This window comes from Heloderma suspectum, chromosome 5 (genome assembly GCF_057233095.1).
Source record: "Heloderma suspectum isolate Gila_16-S chromosome 5, 16-S_ref, whole genome shotgun sequence".
NCBI classification, from domain to species: Eukaryota; Metazoa; Chordata; class Lepidosauria; order Squamata; family Helodermatidae; genus Heloderma; species Heloderma suspectum.
The window spans coordinates 222,685,322-222,713,027 of NC_139462.1; the positions used below are offsets into that span (position 1 = coordinate 222,685,322).

Here is a 27,706-nt window from a genome sequence, read left to right on the forward strand (position 1 = left end):
AATTACTTTAAGGATCACTGAGACAAAGCAAGAGAAGTGCTGGGAGCAATTAGTTTGCAAGTCTGTGGGCAGGGCCTGTGTCCTTTTCAATCAATGACCTGGTTCGGACAATACAGCAGCCCATCGTGGGTTCATTAAAGAGCTGTGGCACATGCCAACCACCGTTATGACTAAGGGCTGTTGGGGGCTGTTGCAGTGGAGGCTGGGGGCTCCAATTTCGGTGGGGCTGTGAATGCATTCTGGGTTTCAGTCAGAACCAGTCAGAACTCTAAAGGAGCTATCTAAGGTGCTGAACCCTGTCCCCCAAATAGATCGAGCACCTTGGATAGGTCCTTTAGAGTTCTGGCTCCAGCACCTCGGATAGGTCCTTTAGAGTTCTGGCTCCAGCACCTCGGATAGCTCCTTTAGAGTTCTGGCTGAAACCCGGAGCAGATTCACAGCCCCACCAATACCGAAACCACCAGCCTTGAATGAGGCTGGCAGGGGTTATTTGAGGGTGAAACAAACCCTGCATAATGCCACAACACACAGCTGGACTTCCAGTACTGGTCTTCCAGTACTGGTGGACCCTGAGAAGCCCCTGGACGAGGCCCCTGAGGGCCGGACATCCCCCACAGAGTCTGAGGAGGTCAAGCCTTCTCTCAGCCCTGGAGCATGCTAGCGTCAGAAGGTGAAGGCACGGGCTGCCACTTGGAGGTGAAGTGTGCATCTCAAGAGCTGCACCCACCAGGCTATTTGGGAGTCGAGGTCTACTGAAGAGCCAAGATCTTCTTGGAAGTAGGGTAACTCTGACACTAGTACTAGCAGCATGGAGTTGGACCTGTGTGTGGGCTGGGAGTCTTGTCCATACAAGCCTTCAGTGGAGACCTGCTTGGGGTTGGAGCAGCACATTTATCCTACCTCTAAATACCCTGAACTCTTGTTTGCTTGACCTTCCTTCTCTTTGGACTGATCTCTCCTGCTGCAGTCTTGTGGGATCTTGACAATACCCTGCTTTTGGACTTCCCTTGTTCCTGGACTGGTAATACTGTGCTTTTGACCTTTTGACTTTGCTAAATGGATTTGCCCCTCCTTTGTATCAGGGTTGAGTCTGATCCTGCCATAGCAGGACATGCATAAGTTTCAGGATTTGATCTGAGCTCACAGAGTCCCAAAGCAGCTCTGATTCTGAGGAAGAGATACAATCCGTGGGAGAGGAACCCGCTTGTTTTTCAGAGGCACAGCTAGAGGGAGAGTCCCCCCTGCTCACATTCCTGGGAGTGAAAGTGACCCTGGCATGGAGAGGGAGGGACAACTTGAGCTTCTAGATGCGAGGTGCAGGCGCAGAGACAAGTGAGAGGTTGCGGGCGCCGAGAGGAGGCGCTCAGCCCGACTGGCGCGATGACAACAGCTGTGCCCCGAGGCCCCACAGGAAAGGGGGAGACTCCCCCCTCCTACTCTTTAAGTTCAGAGAGTTGCCACGCTTTTCTCCAAACGGAGACCAACTGAAGTCCTAACTCTTAGAATCTCCTGGTAGGCTGCTCCTTTGAGTTTCCACTTAGTCTCAGGCAATTAGCATCTGTAGGCTTCATTAGGTTGAATGGAAATAAAGCCTTGGAAAGGAGCCCTTTTGTCTGTGTGTTGATTCTGGCTACTAGAGGATTTCAGAAGGCAGCAGGGGCATTCCTGACAATAAGGCCTGAGAAGGCTGAGGTCCCCAAAGCAGGGAGCTCTCTGAAGACCTTACAATTCCAGAAGGTTTGTATGGCTTATAACAGCTGCTGGGGAACTTGGGCAGGAAGTAGGGGTGTGCAGATTCTGTAAAATATGTTCCATCTGTGTTTCATGGATTGTGAGGTGCCTTTTGTTCCATGTGCCTGTCAACAGAATGGGGGTGGGGTCTGAATTTGCGCAAATACGTATCTGTGCAAATTGGCACATATAAAAATGCACAAATTCCCCCCAAATGTGCATTTTCATGCTTTTGCCTATGGGGAAAATGTGCTTTTTTGGCCGTTTTTTTAAAAAAACTGTTTATTTTTCCACGACGAAATTTGCACAAAATTCAGGAAAGTTAGCAAACCGGTCCATGAGCCCATGGAATCTGCCCAACAGGGGCAAAGCCGTTCCGCTGCAGAATCCATGTGTTGGATTCATGAAAATCCGAACTCATTTGGTTCCATTGCAGATTTCTCCAACAGACCTAGTGGGAGGGTGATGTTGCACTTGTATCCTGCTTGTGGATTTCCTATGGTCAAGTGGTTGGCCAGGGCATGAACAGAATGCTGGACTAGATGGACCCTTGGTCTGATCCAGCAGGGCTCTTCTTATGTTCTTTTGGCTAGCTTTGGAAGGGCTGTAGCTCAGTGAATACAGCACCTGCTTTGCATGCCTTTAGGTGCCAGGTTGATCCCTGGCATCTCCGAGGTGGGTTCAAGAAGAAGACAGCCTCTTGCTCGTCCACTTAGACAATACTGGGCTAGATGGACCAAGAGTCTGACTTTGTACAAGGCAGCTTTGTGTATTCCAAGTCATAGCCACGTGCATGTGTCCCGGGGGAAACTGAAATCAGCTAACTCAGATTTTTGTAGCAAAACAGAAACACTTGGGGGGGTGGGAGGCTGCCTTTGCACAGCTCTGCTGTAGAAAACAGATGATGGCTTATGGATCAAGCAGGGGGTGTGGCCTTCAAGAAAGAGTTCCTTCAGGGGAACCCCTATTTTTAAAACCCAGCCCCTAGAAAAAAATGATTGCACACTCCAGATGCTTCCGACCATTGATCCCTTTTCCTTTCTTCCCAAGCAGACAGCAGATTTGCTTACTGCTATTTACCTTTCATAAATCTAAGCTGACTCATAACTCTTAAACTGCAATTTATTACGAGGTGTACCCTTAATATCTCCATCAAGACATATTTTCCACTGTCAGGTTGGCAGGCCCGAAATCATAAGCTTCTTTCCTAGAAACCATAATGCCCACCCACACTTGAACACTGCCCCCTGCCCCCATATATAGTGAGGTGTTTTTTCCCCCCTGATCAGCAGAGCATTCTTCTAGTCTCATCCATTTGCTAACAGTAATTATAAATATATATAATTCATCAGTTCCAACCCGCCTGAGGATGTATCTGGTCAGACTTCGATTCAGGAAACAATGTACTAGAATCTTCATGCTGACCACATGATCACCTGAATCCCTGTACCTTAGGGCAGAAATACTCTAAGGTATGAGTGCTGAATCTCAGGCCCACAGGTGTCCCCAGATGGCCACACCCCCTTCCCCTGGTCCCACCCCCTACTTCCCCCGATTATTTGGTGCATTCCTGACTTTTCCATCTCCCCACCCCCCACCCCACCACTCTAAAGGCTTGCAATGTCTCTCCTAAATCTTATTTACAGGCAGTAAGAGCTTTAAACTAAAATATGCTGGTATTTTTGCATTGCCCCTTCTCTGGCCCCGCCCCTTTTGCCTCGGGGCCCGCCCACCACTGGAATCCACCGCCTGAGAGCATCTCTGAAATTGAATTCAGACCTCTGGCTGAAAGAGGTTCAATACCCCTGCTCTAAAACAACCACCAAGTTTCACCTTTCTAACCCAGACCTCATACTCTCCAAATCTCCCTATTTATCCGGGGATGGACGGACACCTGTCTGCTGATAAATCACGTCCCCTCCAAAATCTGAGAAGTGAAAATAAGGACACTTCTGTGTACTTGTAATATGTCTACACATCAAGGATCACTGCTCTTGTTGCCAAGGAAACACATCCCTCTGCCATTTTGAATGTGTCCCTAGCACCTTGATTCCCCGAACTCCATTTTGTCTGAGAACACGGCAAGGAGCCAGCAAGCGTACGCTGGCTGACCTTCAGCAGTACAGAACATGGGGAGTGGTTCCCTGTCATAGGAGCATAGGAAGCTGCCTTACACTGAGTCAGGCCCTGGGTCCATCTAGCACAGTATTGTCGACACTGACTGGCAGCAGCTCTCCAGAGTTTCAGTCAGGATTCCTTCCAAGCCCTACCTAGGGATGCCGGGAATCAAACCTGGGACCCTCTGCATGCAAAGCAAGCGCTCTGCCACTGACCTACGGCCCCTCCCCGGGACCTCTGCAATGTGCAATGTCATACTCCCAACCTGGTTCCAAATACAATCAAGTCATCCAGGGCCCCCTTTTAATTGGCAATCTAGAGCCCTAATGAGGGAAAAACCCATGCATGAAACACTGGAAAACCCACAGGAAAACTGATCATAGCTATGCAGCTGCCTGTGAATACCCTTTAAGGGTTTAGGACCCTACACTAGACTGTGCATGCACACACCCCTCTTTCACCCTGCACCTTATTGTACCAGAGACCTATGGCGGGGAAACTAAGCCCTCGGTGTCATCTACATCTCTTCGGCCCCTCTTTTTCTCTTAGGGAATATCCCCCTCCCCAAAGCCAAGGGTTTAAAAAGGAACGCTTTATAGTTAGAAAGCGCGTTCCTTGTTTGCTCCAGGGGGAGGACGTTCCTCCTCTGCTCAGCCAGAACGTTTCTGCCCTCCCTATTTGCCAGCACGCTCTGCTTTTGCACTGTTTTGGAGGGTTGAAGGATAGTCCGCGCTTGTGTGCGCATGTGCGTGTGTGCATGTGCGTGCGTGTGGTTTATATAAGTTCTGTGGCATATGGGGCTCGAGGGAACTTATCAAGCCCTTGGAGCTCCCATCATGGTTTTTTCCTTGCATATTTATTGATGACAAGTTGAATCGTGTTGTTTAAGAAGCGGTGTGATTTCATTTCACCATCATCCATCCATAAGGAACAACCAACACGACCCTGCTGCTCTGGTCCCAAGTATGGGCTCCTGGACTACAGCTCACCCCTGAGGAAGGGACCTCTTCTAACCGCCGCATTTTGGGATAGATAAGATCAGAGCTTCAACCTTATTTATATATTTTCCTCTCTCGCACGCACATGCATGCCACAGCTCACGCCAGTCAGCAGGGTCTCCTGCTCCTCTGTGTAGCATTTCAGGGCGCTCGAGGGGCTGCCTTGGGAAGGAGGGGGTGGGGAAGTCCACTTCTGACAGCACGGTTGATCCAGCCTAAAACTGGATGCATCCCACCGATAGCTACCCCTGTCTCATCGGGTTATGTTATTTAGGGCGCAATCCTATTCAGATAGGCGACCGCCTGCGAACTTGGAGGCGACCGCCTATCCAATGCAGAACAGGAGAAACACGGAGGGGATTGTTCCCTCCATACTTCTCCTGCCCTCCATTTTTGGCTAGATAGCCGATTGTGGTTGTCTAGCTGTGGGAGGGCAGAGCAGGGGAGGAGGCTGCGGTATGACACATTGGATGTGTCACACAGGCATTTCCGCTCTCCCTGCCCCGGAATGCCCCCTGGAACGCCCCTTTTCAGCCGCTCCATGCTCCTCTTGTGAAGCAGCACAGAAGTGAGGGGAGGTCAGTTCTCCTTGAAATGACCTCGGAGTGCAGGCTCCGAGGTAGGTTCCTGGAAAACCACATATCCTATGGCAGTCTGGCCACTGTCTAGTGGCCACAGGATTGCTCCCTCATTGACTGATTGATTAACTGATTGCCTTTCTATCCCGCCTTTTTTCCTCTTGCAAGGAACCCAAGGCGGCTTACATTATCCTCCTCCTCTCCATTTTATCCTCACAACAACAAGCCTGTGAGGCAGGCTGGGCTGAGAGTCTGTGACAGGCCCAAACTCACCCAGTGAGCTTCCATGGCCGAGTGGGGACCAGAACCCCGATCTCCCGGCTCCTAGTCCAACACTTTCACCACTATATCACACTGGCTCTGGCTAAAGACCAGAATATTTATATTCTGGTCTTTATCTGCAACTTAATTAGGCCCCTTGCATCATGTCAATCCTCCTCCTACCCCCGCCCCATTCCCTTCTGTGGTGTTGGATTCCCCTCCAGTGAACGTGGCCCCCTCTTTTCCATTTCCTCTGGATTCCAACTGTGAGGCCACTTCCTAATGAACAATGACAGGCTTTTACTTAATCTAGTCCTTGTTTGATCGAATTCAGCGTCCCTAATCCTCACTTTATCTGCACTCACAACATCAATCTTCTAGCAATTGAAATGTGGAATCTTATTATGTAGCGTGATCAATACTCCTCAAACGATGTTAAGCCATTCATCTCCGCATAATGCTTGCAAAATGATTGATTTCCCAGCGCTGCCATTCATATTTGGCTCTGACAGTTTTCAAGGCAATGCAGCCCACAATCTCACGACAACGAGAAGTCACACATGTTTGGGGGAACTTGGGAATGAGCGACGTGCAGCCCACGGATTGGCTGGTGATTTCAAATCAGTGTGCAATTCCTCCACACTAACATTTCTGACCATGTGCAGACTGATTCTGCGCCCAATCTCCCTCCTGGTTTTCCTCCTCTTCCCTTCGTTGTTCTTCTACATTTTGTGGGTGAAAACGGGAGCACTCTTTTATCACCCCAGTTCTTATGCCAAATATTGCTGCTCAAGCATGCATGTGTGCACACACACTCACTTCTTGCCAACAGCTCTACCTTGTCTGCTGGCTGCTGTACTCATTTATCCAATCGAGGCTGGTGGCTCCAATTTTGGTGTGGCTGTGAATCCATTCTGGGTTCAGTCAGAACCAGCCCAAACTCTACAGGATCTATCCAAGCTGCTGAACCTATTTTGGGGATAGGGCTCAGCACCTTGGATAGCTCCTGTAGAGTTCTGGCTGAAACCCCCACCAAAATCGGAGCCACCAGCCTCCACTGCATTTACCCTACAGCAGGGGTGTAGAACCTCAGGAGCGGGGCCCAAACCTGGCCCTCCAGGGTTCCCCAGATGGCCATGCACCCTTCCCCAGGCCCTACTTTCCCCTGAACACCAATCTTTGGGTGGTTTCCTGGTTTTTGTGCAGTTTTTTCCGCATTCTAAGCGGTTCAAATACCTCTCCCAAAGCTTGGTTGCTGTGGGTAAGTGCTTTAGCTCAAATATGATGGTATTCTGGCTCCACCCCTTTTGTGTTTGGTCCCACCCACCACTGGAATGCATCTCCCTAAGGTTTCTCCAAAGTGGAATTTGGCCTGAGCCCCTGCCTTCCCCACACTGATGCCCTCCAGATGTGTTGGACTTCAACTCCCATCATTCCCAGCCAGCACCAGGTTGAGATAGGCTGCTATAGCAGGGTGTCCTTGCACAGTTTTCGAAGCAAAGCAGGATGTTTCGTTCATTTCGTTAAAGATGTGCTAGGAAAACACCGTCCTAGAACTGGTAATCAATACGGATGCGCGAAAGAGCAATGTTTGAAATGGCCAGGGTTATCCAAACACCATCTTGTTGCTCATCTCATGCCAGGTTTACATTCACATTTGCAATTGCTGCTCTCTCTGCACAAACAGGAAACGTGTGGAAATTGAGCAATGACCGAATGGGAGATATGCGCAAATCTCCCCAAAGCTGCGCAGATTTCCTCCATGGATTAAAGCAGGGCTGATTAAGTCTACTGGGGAAACTTGTGCAAATCAAACTGGGAATTGGGAAGAAGATGAAGGCAAACATCTTCGGTGGACACATGCTCATGCTGAGAGCTTTGAAGGGGGCATGTTCACATGTTTTCTGAGAAAAACCAAAATCCTCATACTTTCCTAGTTATCAGTGCTTCAAAATGAGCCTCGTCAGCACACATAATGTGTGGGCTGCAGGCCATTGTGTCGTACAATCCTAAGTATGCCACCAGCCTTCTCCAACCTGCCCCCCCTAGATGTGTTGGAGTAAAGCTGGACAATATGGACACCCCTGGACAATATGGCCATTGGCCTCATGGGCAGTGGCAATGATGGGAGTTGTAGTCTGCAAGGTACCCGGCTGGGGAAGGCTCCATCCTCCACACGAGGCTCAAATCTCTCCTTCACTTGAAGAGCACATGAACAGCCTCCCAAAAGCAAATGGCTGTGCTGCTGCTAGGGCATAACCCCGTTGTTGGTCCTAATCCACCCCTGAGAGACCCCTGTGCCTTAGGCTGCTGCCTTTTCAACAGATGCATAACTGGCAGACATTCAACACAGGCCCATTTTCCTCAGAATGCCGGTTGAATTTTGGCCCTACAGGTAGCTCATAAAAGGCACTGAGTGCCAGTTTCTTTCTTTTTAAATGTGGCAACCCTGCTAACTATATGCATGAAAGAAACAGGACAGAAATGAGATGGAGACCTTATGGTCGCTGTTCAGCAGAGGAACCCTGCACTGAATCCAGTCCTGCACTGGCAGTTAGTTTTCTTTGCCTGCTACTCTCTCATTCCAGGATCCTTCCTTCCCAGGCTGGTTTTGTAGCAGATGACCACAATGTTTCATCTGTTAATTTGATTTGTTCAGCCTTCCACGAGACGCCTGCCTAGACATGCCTTTTTAGTTTGTTTGTGTTGTTGTCCTATAAAGCTGGAACTGATCCCAATGTCATCTGGGAGTGCATATTTTGTGACTGGCCAGAAACTGGTCACACAACAGCATATCCCCTGCAGCGGGGTAGTAATTAAAGGGTGCCATTGTTACATGGCAAACGGAATTGTGAAGTGACTCAGGAATCGCACGGGGGTTCTGCAACTATCCAGCATGTTTGAATTGTCTGGCTAAAACCAGGAAATCACATGGGCTGGAGTGCTGACACTGCCTGGAAATCCAGCAGTGCTTTAGCTGGGATTGGGTCCCAGCACTAGGAAACTGGATGAGCTGCTGTTGGGCCATCCCTGGAAGCCCCTGTGCTTGATCCTCAGAGGTGGAATTATTGCCCCTTGCTTTACTGATTCTCTCCCCAGAGAAATTCCCAAAGATTTCAAACTGATTTTATCTACTTGTTCAGGCACTCTGAAACAGCCTTCCTCAACCTGGCAACCCTCCAGATGAGTTGGACTACAACCCCCATGATCCATGACCAGCAAGCTGGCTGGGGAGGATAGGAGTTGTAGTCCAATGTACCTGGAGGGCTACAGCCCTCATGCTTCCGCCATGGCAGTGAAAAGACATTAAAAACTCTAATAGAGCTGCTAACGTCACAAAATCATCTGAAAATAATAAGAACCAACAAGCCACTTGGCAGTATTTGGATCATGACAAGGGTGTGGCAGTTCTGAGTCCACCTGGGACTGCAGTACAGGCAGGTTGTTAAGCTGGGAAGCTGCTAAGCAGTCAAACTGTGGGGCGGCTGAGTCAGGACACATTCCTCAAGCTGAGGAGCCCAGATAGAAAAAAGGCATCTCCCAGTATGCCCCTGCCAGCCATGCTGTAAGTAGAGCTGTAAGAAGAGCTGTGCGCAAGTACTTGTAAGCAGAGTTGCAAGTAGAGCTGCGTGCAAATGGCATCTTGAAATTCTCCACCTTACTTGTGGGCAGAGAAATCTGGGAGACAATTTCACCGAATTTCTCCAGGGAGAGGAGAAATTCCCAACCGTTTCTCCCAGGTAGGGCTCCCCATTGGCAGGGCTTGTAGCACAGCTGCTTTCTTTTTGGGTAAAGGGGTTGGGGTTTTTCGTGCTGCAACAGCATAAACTGTCTTGGCAGGCCAGCCCCCAGTTTGCATCCACCACAATGCAGGTGGGGGCAGTGAGGCGACCAGCTCCAGGGATGAGGTGAAGCTGGTGCTCTGCCAGAATCTGTCCTCCAATTTCCTGCAAGCATTTCCCCCCAGGAAAGAGGCTTCCCTTGTTGTGCCTCATTCAGGATGTTTTATAATGTATTTTGTGGTATTTTTGAGCTTACCTCACCACAGCCAGCCTCCCAGGTTGCCTGCACATCCCGATCGGAAAAAGCCCCATGGAAGGAATTACCTCATGGCACCTTAAACTGGGCTTTAATTGAAGTGTGGGAAGCTGAGGAGGCTACAGGTGGCCAGAGAGGTGATAGTATAATGAAAAACAGGACACTTGTGCTCACTCCTTGGCCACCTCTGAAGTAAGGTAAGCCCAGGAAACCCACACCCAACCCATGACAATTTCTCAGAAATTTCTTCACCATTGAATTTCTTTTCAAGAACAATTTCTCTTCTATCAAACTGAAAGAGAATGGTTGAAAAAAATGTGGGAAAATTTTCAGCACAGCACTAGTTGTAAGCCCCCAAATACCAGCATACTGTCATTGAACTGTCTTCCTGCCAGTAACTAGGTGTAGGAGAGGCATTTCCACCTTTTAGAATGGGGAAAAAAGCTGCATAAAATCTGTGCAGCCACCAAATGATCGGTAGTTAGGAGGAAGGGGAACGCCAGAGGGCTGCATTGGGACCCCCGGCAAGCCAGATTTGGCCTGCGGTTGAGAGGTTCTGCACCCCTGCTATACATTCACATCTTCAGGTGCTGCAGGTGAACGGACGTGTGAAGAGCAGGAAAGGGAGCCATTTACCTGGATCATTTAGAAATTCTTCCAAGGATTGCCACATCTTCTGGTCTGAAGCAAACGTGCCGTTGGTCGAGTTAAATTCCTCATAGTTGAGGACACACTTGTGTCTCAGATTTCCCATAAAGAGTTGGAGCCCTATGAGGGCAAAAACACTCAAGCAAAAAACGGTCAAGATCATCACATCTGCGAGTTTCTTAACTGATTGGATAAGGGCACCTACGATGGTCTTCAGACCTAAGGAGACAAAGGTGGAGAGGTTTACAGATTGAAATCTGAAATCTGACTGAACAGGAGCTTCATATTAGGACTACAACTCAAAGTCTAGTAGAGGCTGAATCTACAAGGCACCCCCCCCCCAATATTTCCCAGTTACAAATGCATGGCATAGGTAGCGTTCCCGTCGAATTTCACCTATGGTGAAATTCAGGGAGAATTTGGAGGCTTCAGGCAAAACATCTGTTGGAATTCTGAGGGAAATGGAAAGAATTTCAATAAGACTAGTGAAATTTCTCAAACAGGGGCTGCACAGGTCTAGCCAAGTAAAAAGTATCCCATCTTTACATTCCAATTTCTCAATTTCTTCCTATTTAGGAACATTCCCTTCCCTACTTAATGTGATTCAGCTCCATTAATATCAATGGGACATTGCCATTGATCCTTGAAAGTTTGGCAAGCATCCACTATAATTTTTATTTTCACATTAACAAAGCATTAAGGTTCCAGTCCTTAAGCACTTGGGAATGAATAAAATTCTTTTGAGGATCAGAGTCAAAAGAAGGTGAATTGCTGAAATCCAAGTGAGATGGATCTCTATTTGTAATAATTTGCCAATATGGTGTGTATATTTACAATTCATTTTCTGTCACGCAGAGCATTTTCATGGAAGGGACTGGAAGGAAAATCTCTTCCAAGCCTACATGATAGGGAAGGTATGTATATCGTCAAATAACCTTTATATTGATATTTCTGTATGTGTGCGTGCATGCGCGCACGTGTGTGTGTGTGTGTGTATATATATATATATATATATATATATATATGCTTTAATTTTAGTGCTTTGGTAGTTGGTAGGAAGAGGTCCGTAGTGCTCAACAGTTGACAGGATCAGTTTTTGGTGTGTAAGAGGCAACTGGGCTACTTAAACAAACACACTTGGCCCCATGAGGAACAGTAGCTGCATTTCCTTGAAGGAAGGGAGGTGTTCCAAAGAAAGAGGGGATTTGGAGGGTTGAGTTATTCATGGTTTTGTTACCAAATTCTTCTGTTGCTCAAGGGAGTGCTGATCAAATCTGCACCCTCTAGTGGAGCCCCTGCAGTTGCCTGGAAGTTTGGGAGGGGCTGTTCCTCAATGAGAAGATCAGTAATGGCACACAAGCTTCCCTGAATGACAGCTCACCCACTACTGTCTGCCACCAAAATGAACGTCTGAAGCTGCCTCAAAGAATTTGTCCATCTAACCTGGCATTGCTTTCTCCAATGGGCAGCGGCTCTCCAAAGACTGAGGCAGTAGTCTCTCCCAACACCATCTGCCCGAGTTCCTTTTCCACTGTAGATGCATACAAAGCAGGTGCTCTAGCAGTAAGCTATGAACAGGGTAACGTCACAGGCGGGCCTGGTTGGGCTCCTGCTGAGGGCCCGCACCCCAGCAGGGGGCCCACTGACAAGAGCCCCCTGGAGTTGCTCCTCCTCTTCACCATGGCAACCTTCTTGTTGCACTCTGGTCCAGACAATGGTAGTGCTGGGGAGGAGGAGCAGGAGATGCCACTGCCTACTTGCTCACTGGCTCTCTGCCTGCCTGTCAAATAAGGCAGGGGTAGCAATGATGGCAAAGAGCACGAGGAGCATCAGCAGCTGGAGACAATGGTGGTGAGAAGATGGACTCACTGAGGAACGAGGTCCATTGAGGTGTCTTGCCCAAGGGCCCTCAGAACCCTTACGATCTGCAGGAAAAGCACTGAGTGTGTTTGAGGGAACATTTGCCATTCGCTGGGGTTGACAGTGAGATATGTAGCCTGAGGTAGCCTTCCCCAACCTGGTGCTCTCCAGCTGTTTTGGCCTTCAACTCCCATCAGCCCCCAGCAGCATGGTCAAGGGCCAGGAATGCTGGGAGTTGTAGTCCAAAGCATTTGGAAGGCCCTGGGTTGGGGGAAGCTGCCCTAGAATATTCTATAGATTCCACAGAAAGATTCCACGGCCACAACACGTGAGTTTCTCAGCAGACAAATTGGTGTGGAAAGGATCCTGTGAAGGTAGAAAGCTTGGAAGCCATTGCATTCTGGGAACGAGTTCATGGAGGCTCCCAGCAACAAAGCCTGTCTAAAAGGCTGGCAGATCAGCTTTCTAATGATTTTGTTTTAGCCGAACGGGAGCAGAACAGTCACACAGTCCATCAATTAGAAATCCATTTGGATACTGTTTCTTAAGACATGTCCAAACCAGAGCTCCTCCTGTTGCAATCCGTTAAAATTGATGCTGGCTTGATTTGGTCTCTCAGCCTTCATTGTTCATGGATTATAGTATTTCTTTTTCTTCCTCTTGGGATTGTGGGCTCAGTATTTCTCCACTAGCAAAGGTAAACAAGCACAATTGTACCTGCACTGCCCTTCCCACATCAGCAACCATTGCATGAAGATATCGCCATGGATTATTAACCAGTTGAGGTTGCAAGGGCAGAATGAAAATGCTTCTCCTATCCATCAACCAGAAACAAAAGCAAAGAGCTGAACTGAAATTATCTACAATAAACAGGCTGGTGGGCACAATGTTGGCATAAATATGTTATTTATTTTAACAGGTAATGATTGCCTTTTCTGTTAAAAATTATTCAAGGCAACACTTCTTTTCTGAATGGACTCTGGCAGTAGAAGAGGAAGGTAACACAAGTAAGTAATACAAGGGTGGAGATGAGGGGGCATTGTATGACATCTGTCCAAACATATATCAGGGATAGCATGAAAAGTTTAATACTTGTTTAATGGGGCCCTAGCTTCCACGTGAATGAACTCTGAAACAGAGGGCTAACTAGGGCACGTCCTGCAAGGTGGTTCAGATATAACCATCTCAGTTCAGCCATCCATGGCTTATAAACTCAGGAATGAGCCATGTGTCGCCATGCTAGGGTGGCTTATGAATCGGCAAATAAGAGAGAGGAAATGCATCACCAAAAAACAGGGCAAAAGAAGATGCCAGTTTCCATTTAAGAGATTGCATATGGTACTTCATACGGATAGATGCAAATTTAGAAATGATTATAATTTAAATAGAAATACACTACGTCTCACCATAGTTTGGAAGACCTGTGTGCCTTGCTCAGGCTGTTGTTCAGGTGCTGTTGACGGGCAACTTCAAACCCCAGTTCTTCCTTCTAATGGTTCTTTATCTTTCAACTGGATTTGGATGGACAGTCCTCCAAATAAAGGGCAGTCCTCTGGCAGCCCTTCAAATAGAGGCCTATCCTCTGTAAAAGGGGACACCATACTTGCTCCTTCCCACACCCTTTTTCTTCTCTCCACCCCAGGCATGTTTGGCTTCAGGCAAAGCTATCTTAGTTGTGACATCCAAAATGGGAAATGGTGGTTTAAGGAGCTCCTCTAAACCAGAGGAGGGATTAGGAGAATTCTGTGTCAGTTCGCAAATCATCTGAACTTGCCCCAAATGCAAATGGGAGTGCGTGTTTTCTGAAAAAATATCTGCACATTCCCAAACTTGCAGTCGTCTTTGAAAAATGTGATGGGAGGGATGTGCACTTAGAAATGTGCGTTTCTCAAAACATGCACCTTTTCTCACTTAAATCAATAGGAGGGAAGTGCACACTTTTGAAAAATGCACACACAAATGCACACTTTTCCCATTTGAAATGCACACTTCCCCACTTCGAACAACAACAAAAACATGTCACAAACACAAACAGGAGAGAGCTGAACCGAGCTTCAAAGTGAAATTAAGAGAATTTCAGTGAGCTTGAACATCCCTGGTTCTCCCATCACTAAACCAGATTATGAAACCAGGATTTTGTATTCAGATTTCATATCCTGGTTGAGAGCAAGCCTTTAAACCACAGTTTCCTAGTTCGGGTGTCATGGGAAATGGTTTAAGACAGGGGTGGGGAACTCAGAGCCCAGGAAGGCTGGATTTGGCCCCTGAACCTGAGGTTTTGCACTCCTGGTTTAAGAAACTAAGGGTGCAATCCTATGCATGTTTAGACAGGGAAAAAGTCCTCCAATTCCCAGTATGTCCCAGCCAGCCCAGCCATGGTTGGCTGGGGCATGCTGGGAACTGTAGGACTTTCTCTCTCTCTCTCTCTCTCTCTCTCTCTCTCAACATGCATAGGACTGTGCCCTTAAGAACTCTGACAAAGCCAGATATTCCAGGGAAAGAGGGTGGCTGAGTACCGTTGCACCACTCCTTTATGGACTGAAAACCCATGGTTTAGCAGATGGAGATCATTTCGACTAAGCTCAGCCGAAGAATGTACTTTCCCAATGTGCTGCCCTCTGGAGGTTTTGGACTTCAGCTCCCATCAGCCCCACCTAGCATGGCCAGTGATCAGGAATGCTGGAAGTTGCTGTTCAAAAGCTCTGGAGGGTACCAGGTTGGGGAAGGCATGTGCCATACACATACACAGCTAGGCGGGTGGCTACAAGAGAAAGGACCTTCTCAGTGGTGGCACTCCCCTCATGAACTCGCCAAAGCGGTTGGCCTGGCACCTACGCTGTTATCTTTTCAGCTCCAGGCAAAGACCTTTCTTTTTCTCCGAGGCATTTTTGAGACCTAGTGGGAGTGCTAGGTTATTACGGCTGTTTTGTCGATTCCTGTGCTGTTTCTTGTTTTGCATTCTATTGTGTTTTATTCTTTTAAATATTTGCATTGTAGTTTATATGTTTTATATTTTTATATATTTTATATGTATCACTGTGTTTTAACATGGCATTTTAGTGTTTTACCTGGTTGTAATCTGCCCAGAGAACATTAGTTATTGGGCAGAGTAGAAAAGTACCAAATAAATAAACTAAATAAAATAAATAAAATATTTTGTGATACAAACCACATGAAAACCAGCCAGTTTGCTTGGCTTCCATCACTAGCTTCTATTCAATATAAAGCCAGTGTGGAATAGTGGCTAAAGCATCAGGGTAGAAAAGGGGAGACCCACATTCTAATCTTCCCTCAGCCATAAAGCTTGCTACATGACTTTGGCCAAGCACCATCTTTCAACCTAACCTACTTCACGGGGTTGTTGTGAGGGGGAGGAAACTGCACACTGACCTGAGCTCATCTGGAGGAAGGGGAGGAGGAACATATAACTGTGTGTATATACCTTTAAAATATTTATTTTTCTTCCTTTCTTTTTTGTAGCTGCCTGGTTAGGCCTGGGTGTTACAAGGGGACATAGCTAAGCCACCAGCATCACCCTTTCCCATGTCAGCATGTAACCTGAAAGGGGCCTGCCGGATGCTGTCAGGAGACAGGCTGTGTGTCAACCCTGGTGTTCCTTGTATCATCGTATTGATATGCCAGATCTCTTATCCGAGGTTGCAAACAATCATCAAGGCACTGCATCCCGCAAGTGAGGCAGCTTCTTAATCAGCTGGGGATTAAAGAACCATCCTGTCCTTACAAAAGTGAGTACAAAAATAAAAATCAATGCAAGAAAATGGATTTTAAGAGGGTGGGGTTGTTTTTAAATCATTGTCCAAAATAGTTGCTTGCCTGGGCTCAATTTTTGAGAGCCCCCAACAATGCTCATTTTTTAGGTCAGCTTCTAAAGTGTGTTCAGTTCATCCAGTTATTATTGTTTTAAATAGAAAGATAATCCCCTCTGTGTTGGAGATTATCTATATCTATATCTATCTATATCTATATATCTTCTCAGGCATCAGAACATTTCCTTTTGATACTCACCTCCCCACCCTCCACCCCCATCCCACAAATATACAGCACGTGATTTTAAACCTACAGCCGGGCATCTATGAGCCAAACACAACCTACCACCCATGTATGGTGGCTCACCAGGGAGTCAATAAACCTATGCTGGCCATCTGCCAGGGACTTCAAAAAATGGAAGGGGCTGTCCAGCATATGACAGGCCATGATATGTGGCTGATAGGCTGCATTTGATCTGGTGGGGAACAAATTAGGCAGGCTTCTGGTACACAGAGTCCTGTGTAGTTTAGTGGGAAAACTCTCTAGCAATAACGTTGGCTGATTGCTAAAAGTAACATTGCTGAACATTATTACTGAATAAAGTATTATTTCACTGATGCAGCCTTCCCTAACCTGGTGCCCTCCAGATGTGTTGGACTACAACTCCCAGCATGGCCCAGGCAGCCACACAACCATTAAAGGTGCAGGAGCCTTTCCTCTTTTGCATCTCTGACTACCCTATGTTCATTTGAGTTAAATGCCTTACAAAGATTTGCAGTAATTTTGTGTTCGTTCACTTCAATTCTGTCTCACCCCCACCATTTTTGTTGTTGTAAATAGCTGGGAGTGAACATTTTTCATTTTAAAAAAGCTCCAATTCATCTCATTCACCTCCTTTAGACAACATGAGCCCAATCCACCAGAATTAAACTTTTTAAAGCCCCACTTATTTCGGTGGAAGAGTTAACTGTGCACTTAAATCTCTCTCATTGGAATCCGTGTGGTCAGCTTAACCTTGGCAGGATCACATGTAGGGTTGCCAGCTTCTTTTTCTGGTCCCGCTGCTATGCCTTTATACCTGCATCCTGCCATGTGTAAAGGAGGCATGCGAAGGTGTTTCTACCATAGAAAGAAAGTGTTGGGAAAAGCATCAGCCTGCTGCATGTCTGTGTGCCAGGATGCTTTTAAAGGCATAGGTGCAAAGGCCAGAAAAAAAGCTGGCAACCCCTAGGCCAGGCTCTTCCCCAGTCTGGTCAGGAATTGTAGTCCAAGCTGGGAGTTGTAGTCCAAAACATCTGAAGGGCACCAGGTGGGGAAGGTTGGATCAGGTGACCCCTCAGGTGCCAAGGGTGAGGGACCCAAGAGGGCAGGAAAAAACCTGCCTAAGGATCTTTGCACTCCCCTGAGCTAGCTGCCAAGTTTTGAAAGGTAATTGTTAAAATGTATTCGAATTTCAGGCGTGATTCAATCTACTGGGGGAAATAATCCATTGCGGACATGATGCCAATAGAGAGCAACAGCATTACAGCTTAACGGGGTGGACTCTTTTACCGAGCCGCAAAGGCATCGGTTTAACTCCTGCCATCCAAGCATTAAATTGAACAGCACGGGAGCAAGTTTTCTTATTAGACCTGAGGCAAGAGACATTTTGCGGCCGATGGGGTGGCTTTGCCTAAGCTCCTCCAGCATTTTTTATTTGCCCTTTAGAACCTGGTTCCTATAAGAAGTGCTAAGCTTTCCCCAAAATCTTCTTCTTTGAACTTTACCTTTTAGTAAGGCCAAGCTGAAATGCTGTTCTCCTCTCCACAAGCCAATTTCATTGCCCCATTTGTTAGTAGCAAAATGTGTGTGTGTGTGTGTGTGTGTGTGTGAGGGGGGTCCTTTTGGTTATTTTTCTGGTGGTGGTGGGGAGATTAAATGCAGGCAAAATGTTGGGGCTTACTGTCAGAGGCAGCAGAGGCAAAGACAACTCCTGCCCAGGACCTGGGGAGCTGCCATTTTCCCCCCAGAACCCCCCTGGGAATTAGCTTATCACATGCTGTTGTTCCCAAAGAGCTTCTGGAGAAAAACGGTGGCTGCTGACCAAGAGGAAGCAACTGGAGGGTGATAGTGGGAGTGACAGCAAAAACAGAAAAGGTAGTTTCACCCCTTCACCCCCACTCTCGAACATTCTCATTTGAGATCTTTTGGCCCACCCTTACTCTGGATGCTATGGTGATAGGGCCAGGTATATTACATGTAAGAGGAGTGGATTTCATGAACGTACTGCCCGGCACAAAAAAAATGCTGATTTGTGTGTGTTGGGGAGGGAGGTGAATGGGAGACTCCCTCTCTGTCCCCGCCTCCCCGGCAGAATGAAGACAATGTTTCTTGACCTTACTCTGAATTGGCATTGTGACAACACCACCTCACCAAATCCAATTGGCTATGTGGCAGTCTGAGGCTCTCTACATGATCCCTGATTGGCTGGGATCACTTAAGTTACAAGGACAGCTAGGGGAGGCTGGAAATGATACTACAGCAGCAGCAGAGGGGAAACAATTGCTGCAAAGAGTTGGAGCATAGCCCTAATTATCCGAAGAGCTGCTCTGTACTTCCACACACAAGAGGGTTTGGGGCTTGTGTTTCTCAAATGGCAGCTCTCCAAGCCACACGGCAATCGACTTTTGAAACTGAGATGTAAAAAGCAGCTTGTGATGGGGCAGAAGGGTCTTCTGTCTAACAGATCTCACTGGGCACAAAACCTTTCAACATGCCGGGAGTAGTTCTTTGAATCCTATCCCTATGATGCAAAGATGATAGCTTCCAGTTTCACTGATATCTCTTTCCTTCTGTCTTTTCCACCAGCCGCTTGCCCCTCAGAACTGTGTTTTTCCACCATCCCCCTAAACTAGCCTTCCCCAACCTGAAGCCCCCCAGAGGTGTCAGACTACAACTCCCATCACCCACAGCAGTGGCCATGCTGGCTGTGGATGATGGTAGTTGTAGTCTGACCCATCTGGAGGCAGCACCGGGTTGGGTGGGAAAAGAGGCAGCACCAAACAGTTTTGTATACCTTACTGGCTTATCAATCACTCCGTGTCTGCTGACAGTTCTGCTTGTGTAGGAACAGGACAGAGTTCAGTAGCCGAACCGATGCTTTGCATGCAGGAGGTTCCAGGTTCAATCCCTGGTGCTTCCAGTTAAAAGGAGCAGCTAACAGGTGATGATAAAGACCCTGCTCTGTCTGAAACCCCAGAGAGATGCTGCCGATCAGAGTAGGCAAGACTGGGCAAGATGAACCAAGGCTCTGATTCAGGATATGGCAGCTTCATGTATTCAAAATGGAGCACAGACATCATGGAAGGAGAGATCTGGGCTAAATGGGGGCTGAGCATGTAAAGCAATGCAAGGGTGCAAGGGGGGTGGGGTGTAGTCCATGTCTGCACAACTTGTGATCAAGTCCACCAGCCATGGACTGTGGCTTGCTGAGTTCTTGATAACACCCCCCCGTCTCAACTTTTGCAGGCTCAGGACCAATTTCGACATAACATTAAGTGGTGAATGCAATTAACGGCCCATTTATTTATTTCAGGTTGCATCCAGACTTTGTCCTGCTTAGAGCACACCCGCTGAAATCAATGGGCCACATCCGAAGTTCCCATTGATTTCAATGGGTCTACACTAAGCAGGACTAAAGCGGGCGCCAACCGCCTATATTCTTTACACCACCCAATAACAGGTGTTCTCTGGCCAGATTACAAAACGAACAGAGTGTAAGACAATATAAGATACACAATGTTTTTTGTTATGTAAAGAGCACCAAGGGGGAATCCGGCGTGGACTACGAACACTGGGGGATAGGGAGGCAAAGTTCAGCCCTTCCTCTGCTGTGGTCCGAACAGAAATAGCATCCCTGAAGCTGCTTTTTGAACTGCAGGGTTGGAAGAGGCCTTGTAAGCCATCTTGTCTAACCCCCTGCTCAATGCAGGAAATAGAGAAGTAGGGTATCTGCAACAAATTGTTGTCCAGCCCCTGCCTGAAGATCTCCAGCAAGGAAGAGGCACCAACCTTCTAGGTAATTAGTTACTTCAATTGCCAAGCTATTTCTCCTAATGTCAGTGGAGGCTGGTGACTCCGATGACACTGGGGTGGTGAATCTGCTCCAGGTTTCAGTTAGAGCCACTCAGAACTCTAAGGGAGCTATCCAAAGTGTAAATGCTGGGAGTTTTAGGACCTTTTTCTACCTCAACATGCATAAGATTGCACCCTAAGCCTATTAGATCTAGGTTTCCCTTGAAGAACAAACAGCAGCTTTGGAGAGGCATTTTTTAGTTTTTGTCAGAACCCTGGCAAGAAAGAGTTATACATTCCCCCACCCCTATTGAGGCTCCTCCGGCTTCCCCAGGGCTATTTACATAACAAAAGATGTGCACATTAATTACATTCTTGCAATTAATGTCATCTACGTCAGCCCTCAGGCGGGTAGCAAAAAAAAAGGAGGAGGTTTATGGAATCCCTGGCAGGTTGACAATGACATACATGGCTGGTGGGCTGGCTTCAACTTGGTGGATTTTAAACTGAGCAAGCCTAGTCTATACAAATGCAAGCACATGGATATGACTCCATCATCAGCTGTAATACAATTACACTGGTAAACGACAGTCAATAAACTAGAGCTCTTGCAATTAATACTCAGGCACATATAGTAAGCAAGAGGATGGATATAAAAGGACCAGTTTTACTGGCCAATAGAGTTTTGTCACTTTCCTCGTTTGAGACATGTCTCTCCTTCTTTTTGACGCAGCATTTAACACTCTACATCAAAACGGTTAATATTAGCAGAGTCAAACACACGAGGATATTGTCAGAAGTTAGTTCCACAGGGCACAACCCTTCTGAGAAGTTCTCCAGCACAAGTTTCATTGAAATAAATGGGACCTGTGAGGTCTTGTTGTGCCTCTTCCATTTGTTTCAATGGTTAGCATGTGCAGGTTGACTTCTGGGTGGATTGCCCCCCTAGTCTGGTATCCCACAGCAAAGAAGAAGCCCCCTTTATTAATTTTTTTAAAAAGCATTTCAAAATAGCAAGCAACACCAAGCTTTGGAAATCTGTGAGCATCCCTCAATCGGTTCTCCTATGAGAAGCAAATGCGTTATTTGTGGCATAGCTTTTTGTGGCATCCGTACCAGATGTTGGCAACCAGCTACAATATACATCAAACACTTTTCTTCATGTTTCAGAGTGTAGCAGAGTAAATTATGGTTAGCATACCTTGGTTGTTAGCACCTTGTCTGGTTTCATTTCCTTATAGAAGTCTTTTTTAAACTGAATGGTGTCTTCCTGAGTTAGGTGAGCACATGCATGTGAAATATAATAGATTTCAATAAGCATGTGGCATTTTTAGCGACAGGAAGACCTCACTGGCCACAGGTAGGGATGGATGAATGTCTCAAGTTCGATTCTCCCGTTTCTCACTTTTCCTACATTAAGTTCATTCCCTCCATTTCTGCATCAGTTTGCAAATTTTCTTTAAAGGTCTGCACAAACATTCATAGATGTTTTCATGCACATTTCTCAAAATCTTTGCATTTTTCAAATTATCTGCACTTTTTGCAGGCAATTTCCCCTAAGATGAAGTGTTCTTGTGTGCACTTTTCTGTAATATATGCATTTTTGTGTGCATACAGCTTTATGTACTGTATGCATTTTGCTACACCTTATTTGATGTGTAAACTTTGATCACAAATTTCAGAAAAATGTGGATACTGGATACTGAAATTTAGCTGTACTCCAGTTCATGTGTGGATTTGGGTAGTACAAATATGGCTAATGCAAACTGAACAAATTTCTCCCCCATCCCAAACCATGGGTTCATGCAACCTTGGCAGAAGTATACAGTTGTCAATATTTTCTCTCTTTTCCCCGCCCCAACCCCCATGCCACTCTGTTGAGAGGCTCATAGGTATACATGGATTTCCCGTTGTAAAATTCCATTAGTCTTATAAACACACACACACACGCACGCACCTCCCCCTCAAAATTCCTCATGTTTCACTGAGAAAGGACCCCATATACATGCTGGCAACCTAGGGGTGAACCCTTGTGAAATGTCATGAGTCCATCAAAACACATTTGGTCCCCCTCCCTTGAGCTTCCTGAGATGTTTCACCTGTAAAGGAACCCCCAAATTTGCTTTGAATTCCACTTCAGGTGGAATTCACTTCAGGTGAAGTAACAGTAACAATTGTGCCTACTCACATTTGTCATTTGTTATTGTGAGAGCCTGAAACCAGTGGAGTGCTTTCAGGCCCTCACAATAAGCTGAGAGAGGGAAGGATGGTGTAGAAGAGCCAGTGTGGTGTAGTGGCTAGAGTGTTGGACTGGGAGTTGGGAGATCCGGGTTCTGGTCCCCACTCGGACATGGAAACTCACTGGGTGACTTTGGGCCAGTCACAGACGCTCAGCCCAACCCACCTCACAGGGTTGTTGTTGTGAGGATAAAATAGAGAGGAGGAGGATAATGTAAGCCACCTTGAGTTCCTTGCAAGAGGAAAAAAGGCGGGATAGAAACGCAATAAATAAATAAATAAATAAATAAATAAATAAAGGTTGAACCAGTGAGGGGATTAGACCAGCAGGGTGTAGTTCTGGTTCTGTTGTCTGATTCAAGACACTGGGGGCTGCATCCTGCCACCATGTAGGGTGGCCATGTGCCCTACTTTACACGGGACAATCCTCTGTTTGAAGGCATCATCTGTTTGAAGGACTTTCTAGTTCAAGTGCAGTTTAGAGATAAAAGAACCCTTAAGAAGAAGTTCTTTAGTTTTTAAAGAACTAAAAGGAGAGCAGCGGGGCCCTTGGAGTTGTCCATCCACAGTTAGCCCCTGGACAGCGGAATGGACAAGCACACAGCTCATCTGGTCACCATCCCTCCCTCCCCAACCACTATGGGGAGATCTATTGAATGTTTCAGATTTAAATTAGAGTAACTATTCTAAATGTGCATCTATACACATAAATTAGATATATAAATGTTATGTAAATCTGGGTCCTCTTTAGGGATGGTGAATACACATATCTGTGTATGTGAAAATGCTCATGTGTACATATGTGTATTCGCAAAATGTGCATTTCACGCATATGCAAATTGTGCATTTTTGCAATCGCTATTTCATTTTTCAAAAAATGGCAACCATGGAGCTCAACGAGGCCGCCAGGGTGAGTGCAGGCTGTTTGCTCAAAATAGAGACAAGATGGACCCTAGAAAGGCAGGACTTTCCCATTAGAATTCATGTCAGAGGCAACAGGAACACGAGAAGTTTATTTCGGTAATTGCCTCTCGTCCTCTTCTAAATCATGGTGCACAGTCCCCAGTTAGATTATATCAGGTCTTCCCCATGTGGAAACCTTTTTCTTAGAGGTTATCTTTGCTATGTTTCCTATGGGATTCTTGTAGTTATACAGGGCTGTATGTCTCATCCTCACACCAGCTCTGAAAAGTACAATACATTATGCTGACAGACTCACCCAAGGCCATCAAATAAGCCTATTTCTAGATTAATGTTTCTGCACACACAGATTCGTAGTTATGTTTTAGGATGTGTGTGTTTTGTAACATGGGAAGGAAAAGGGACACAATGCTGGCACAAGGATTTGTGGTGAAAGGTTCTTGGGTAAATTACCTTCTGTAGGGCCTGTTCACCTGGAAGATTCTTCACCTAGAATTCCCTCAGGCTGCCTCTGAACTTTCTGGTTCCCCATTTAAGTGAGAATGACAGTAGAACCTTTTCTGGTCTCGAGGGCCCATCTTCCAGAGCTGGCTCTGTAGCTATGCCAGGGTTTATTGTTATTTTTAACCGAGTAGCTTGAGAAGAAGACACTGACTTCCCAGCACACCAATCCAGTCATTCTCTGCTGGCACAACAGCCCTCTGAAAATGCATGCAGCTCTTGCCATCCTATAAGGAAGGCTCCCCTAAACTGGCACCCTCTAGATGCGTTGGGCTGGGAATTATGGGAGCTGGAGTCCAACACATTTGGAGAGCACCAGATTGGGGAAGGCAACTATTAGGCCTCCCCCCACTTTCATCTCTGACGAATGGGCAGCACGGAGTTCTATTTCGTGGGAAAGTTGGCAGTCAGCTTCCAGGCCTAATCCAGACGTTACCTAAGAGACAGTACTTAATATGAGACCAGAGTCACCAGGGCTTAGCTGCAGAGTTTCCAATGCAATGATTCGGCCTCAGAAAATATGAAGTGGTAGCAAAGGAGAGACCATCTCTGGGCATGGACAGAGAGTGTCTTCTTCCATAACTGAGTAGCCAATTTACAGGACAGAAATGAGCTTCTGCACCTATTCATTACAATCCATGAGGGGCTTTGAGGGGCTTCTGAAGCAGTTCAGGAAGCCTCCTCATGCAGGATCTCCACAGGTGCAATGGAACTCAGGCAGGGCTTAGAACTGGAGCAGTCCCTGAAATTTCACCTCATGTGAAGTGAATTTGGCTGTGTGCATGTGTGTCCTTTTCTAGGTGAAGAATTGGGAGAACTGAAGAAAGCCAAACGAACTGTGCTAAGATTAGCAACGTGTCAGTGGTGCAGTGGCGAGAGTGCTGGACTGGGAGTCCGGATATCTGGGTTCTAGTGCCCACTCGGCCATGGAAGCTCACTGGGTGACTTTGGGCCAGTCACAGACTCTCAGCCCAACCCACCTCACAGGGTTGTCGTTGAGAGGATGAAACGGAGGAGGAGAAGGACTATGTACGCCGCCTTGGGTTCCTTAAGGAGGAAAAAAGGCAGGCTATAAATGTAATTAATAACTAAATAAATGTCTGAATCCATTTGTGTGTGTCAGGAGGAGAGATGTTTTGCAACTCCCTAGACTGCCACTAGATTTCACATGAGAGTGACATTCAATGTGAATTTGATGGTTTTTCCCCTGACAAAACATCTGAGAAGAACAATGCGGCAGAGTGGATTGTACTACTTCAAACTGCAGGGGTGGGGGGACACCACTGTTTTGAATGCTCCCCCCATTGAAAGATACCTCCCAGCCAGTAATCAACAAGCATGTCATGGAGGAAAGCTCTCCCTGTGTTGCTCCTGGGCACTGAGCTTTTTTATATGAGGAAGAGAGGTGTAACAATAAATTTTGAAGTGCAGGCACTAATCCTGACAGTCCCTGTAGCCACGCCTCCAAGGAGAGTCCAAAAATACAGGCAGCTCTGTTGATCCATATCAACAAACCTGTTCTAGCAGTTTTCTCTCCACCTGGAGCAGCTCTTTTGGAAAGTAACAGGCCTTAATTGTCCATCCAAGATGAGGTCCAAAAGACTTTGCATCAGAACAATATAGTATTACTGGGGAAATCCATGTCCCCCCAGCTACTGTGAGGATTGCAGCTAAGCTCAGAGGGAACTGGGAATCCTGAGGGGGGTGGGGGATGGCAGATGACATCAGCATCCCCACTAATAAAAAAAGTGTCGGTGCTGCGTTCCTGCGAGCCCGGGTTCCACTACAACCCTGACGAGGATGCATTCAAAGACTGGACTTCCCCCACCTGAAGTGGTACAGTCCATTCTACCACTGCTCACCACTCGACCACCTTCTTCTGCTGCATGTGTAAGATGGGGAACCTTGAGGATAGCCAAATGTGCTTCAATACAACTGTCCACATTTTCCAGACTGGGTTTTGCACACCCCTGTCCATGACTCGGGTGGGTGAGTAGGGGGAAATCCAGATCCGTTAACATCTAATAGGTTTTTGCCACTGACTTCAAGGGCAGCCGTTCACAGTACCGATTGCCCTCTGAAAAGCGCCACTGCAGCAACCACAGTCCTCATACCTTCGGCGCACTGCAGGTGTAGATAATGTGCGCTGTTGCTCTGGTGTTTTGTTTCAGTGGAGAGTGCTGCAGTGTGAACATTTGCCGTCTAATGGAGTGAAAAATTCTTCCCATCACCTAAATGGATGTTGATTTCCCCCCTTTTCTTCCTTCCTTTTAATTTTTTTTTTATTTCATTTTTTTTTTAAAAAAAAAACAGTCTCTCTTTAGACTATTTTTGACCTGTAATTGCCAACATCTGTTCAGGATAATCATCTACAGGAACTACCATGCACGGGCTTATGTTGCCATCTTCTCTACCTTGCCATGCAGGTCAAATATGTTAAACACTAAGGCTGAATGAGACCTGTCTATAGATACGCCAAGGGCACATTTGTTTTTCCCCAGTGATGTGCTTTCAGTGAAAGCTCCATTGCCAATTTGAGAAAGAGAGCGACAGAGAGATGAACGCATTCATAACTAAGCATCTTAAGCACTGAGAAAGAAAACAGGAATTTCGTTCCGTTTGTACTAGAGCAAGGAATGGGAAGGGAGCCAAAGGGCACAACTCCCTGGGACGCTCTCCTTCATAAGCCCCATTGAAATGAAAAGGAGTTGTATAAGAACACAGTTTTACCATGACATTCCTATCAATGGAGCTTGTGCCAGGTGATAGCCTGGTAGATGATGCCCACATTCAGTAGAAAACTGCATTGTTGAGTTGGATCAAAACTAAGTCAGATCAAGTGATAATGATGAGGGCAGAGGAGATGAATCCTTCAAATTCCTTGGGGTTTTTCCCCAGTCATGAATGGCATTTCAATTTTAATGAAGTCTGCAGATTCGCTTTGACAAATTTCATTGATTGACATCATTAATCTTCTGGTTATGTCTTTTTTGTTTTTCATATGTTGCCATTTATCCTGAGCAGTTCTAGGGAAGATTTTTTTTAAAAAAAACACACACACATCCAAATTCAGTCTTTCATTTCTAACCACCAAAGTTTGAAATGTCAGACTTTTTCCCAAATGAAAGTGGTGATGAGATAACTTGGCAGTTGGGATTCTGGGTTCATAGTTAATGGGCTGGGACCTTTTAGAGTCCTGCAGAGCTTTGGATGCCCACCCCAGAATAATTCTGGAGGAGGGGGGAACATATGAAAAGTATTCTATTGACAGGTCCCCATTCCCTACACTCATCCATTCCCAAGTCAAGTGCCGATCAATTTTAAAGCCGTGTTCTACCAACAGCCATTTTGCTACGGGGAATGGTGCATAGGCTTAGTGAGTGCAGCCGAAGTGTTTAACCTGATGTTGTTTTTTCACCTGAAATGACTGAGATTGTTTTCAGCGCCCGGAGAACTCTGAACGTTCGTAAGGCTGATACATTGCCCAGGTCCACAAATTCAGTTATGTATCTGCAAACAAGGGAAAGTCACAGACAAGAAGAAGACCGTGACAAGGACGTCAGCAAAGTAACAACAGCAGAAGAGAGAAAACAAGAGAAAGAGGGGTGGGGGAGGGACAGAAAAAAAAGTCACTTGTAGCTGAGCAGGTATGCAAGGATCAGGGCTTCTTACCTGGAACATAACGAAAGTTTTTTAAAGCTCTCAATACCCTGACATTCCGAAGTGCGGAAATTTGTACCTAGTTTTGTAAATTCTCCTACAAACCTGTTGAATTAAACCACAGTTATTTGGAAATACACAGCTGGATATTGCATGAACATTGCATTGGCTCATTTCACTTAGGGCACCAGGTTCAAATCCTCCTACCTTCAGAAACCCTTTCCACACTGATATCCTTGCACATCTGCTGGCCAAAGCTCTGTGCATTGTAGACGTTTCTGGGCCTTACTCTTGGGTGCATGACCAGTTTATGCAGAGCACTAGCCGGACCTG

At 46.5% G+C, this 27,706-nt stretch overlaps 1 protein-coding gene across 2 annotated transcripts in view; it reads right to left on the bottom strand.

Moving 5' to 3' along the window:
• LOC146345193 (sodium channel protein type 5 subunit alpha-like) overlaps positions 1–27,706 on the bottom strand; it is a 301,192-nt gene that overhangs the window by 233,902 nt on the left and 39,584 nt on the right. For both annotated transcript variants that reach the window (XM_084859393.1, XM_084859394.1), the window contains exons 5-6: positions 27,132–27,223; positions 10,361–10,591 (exon numbers count right to left, since the gene is read on the bottom strand). In XM_084859393.1, the coding sequence (XP_084715519.1) occupies positions 10,361–10,591; positions 27,132–27,223 (323 nt within the window). The remainder of the gene's footprint in view (positions 1–10,360; positions 10,592–27,131; positions 27,224–27,706) is intronic.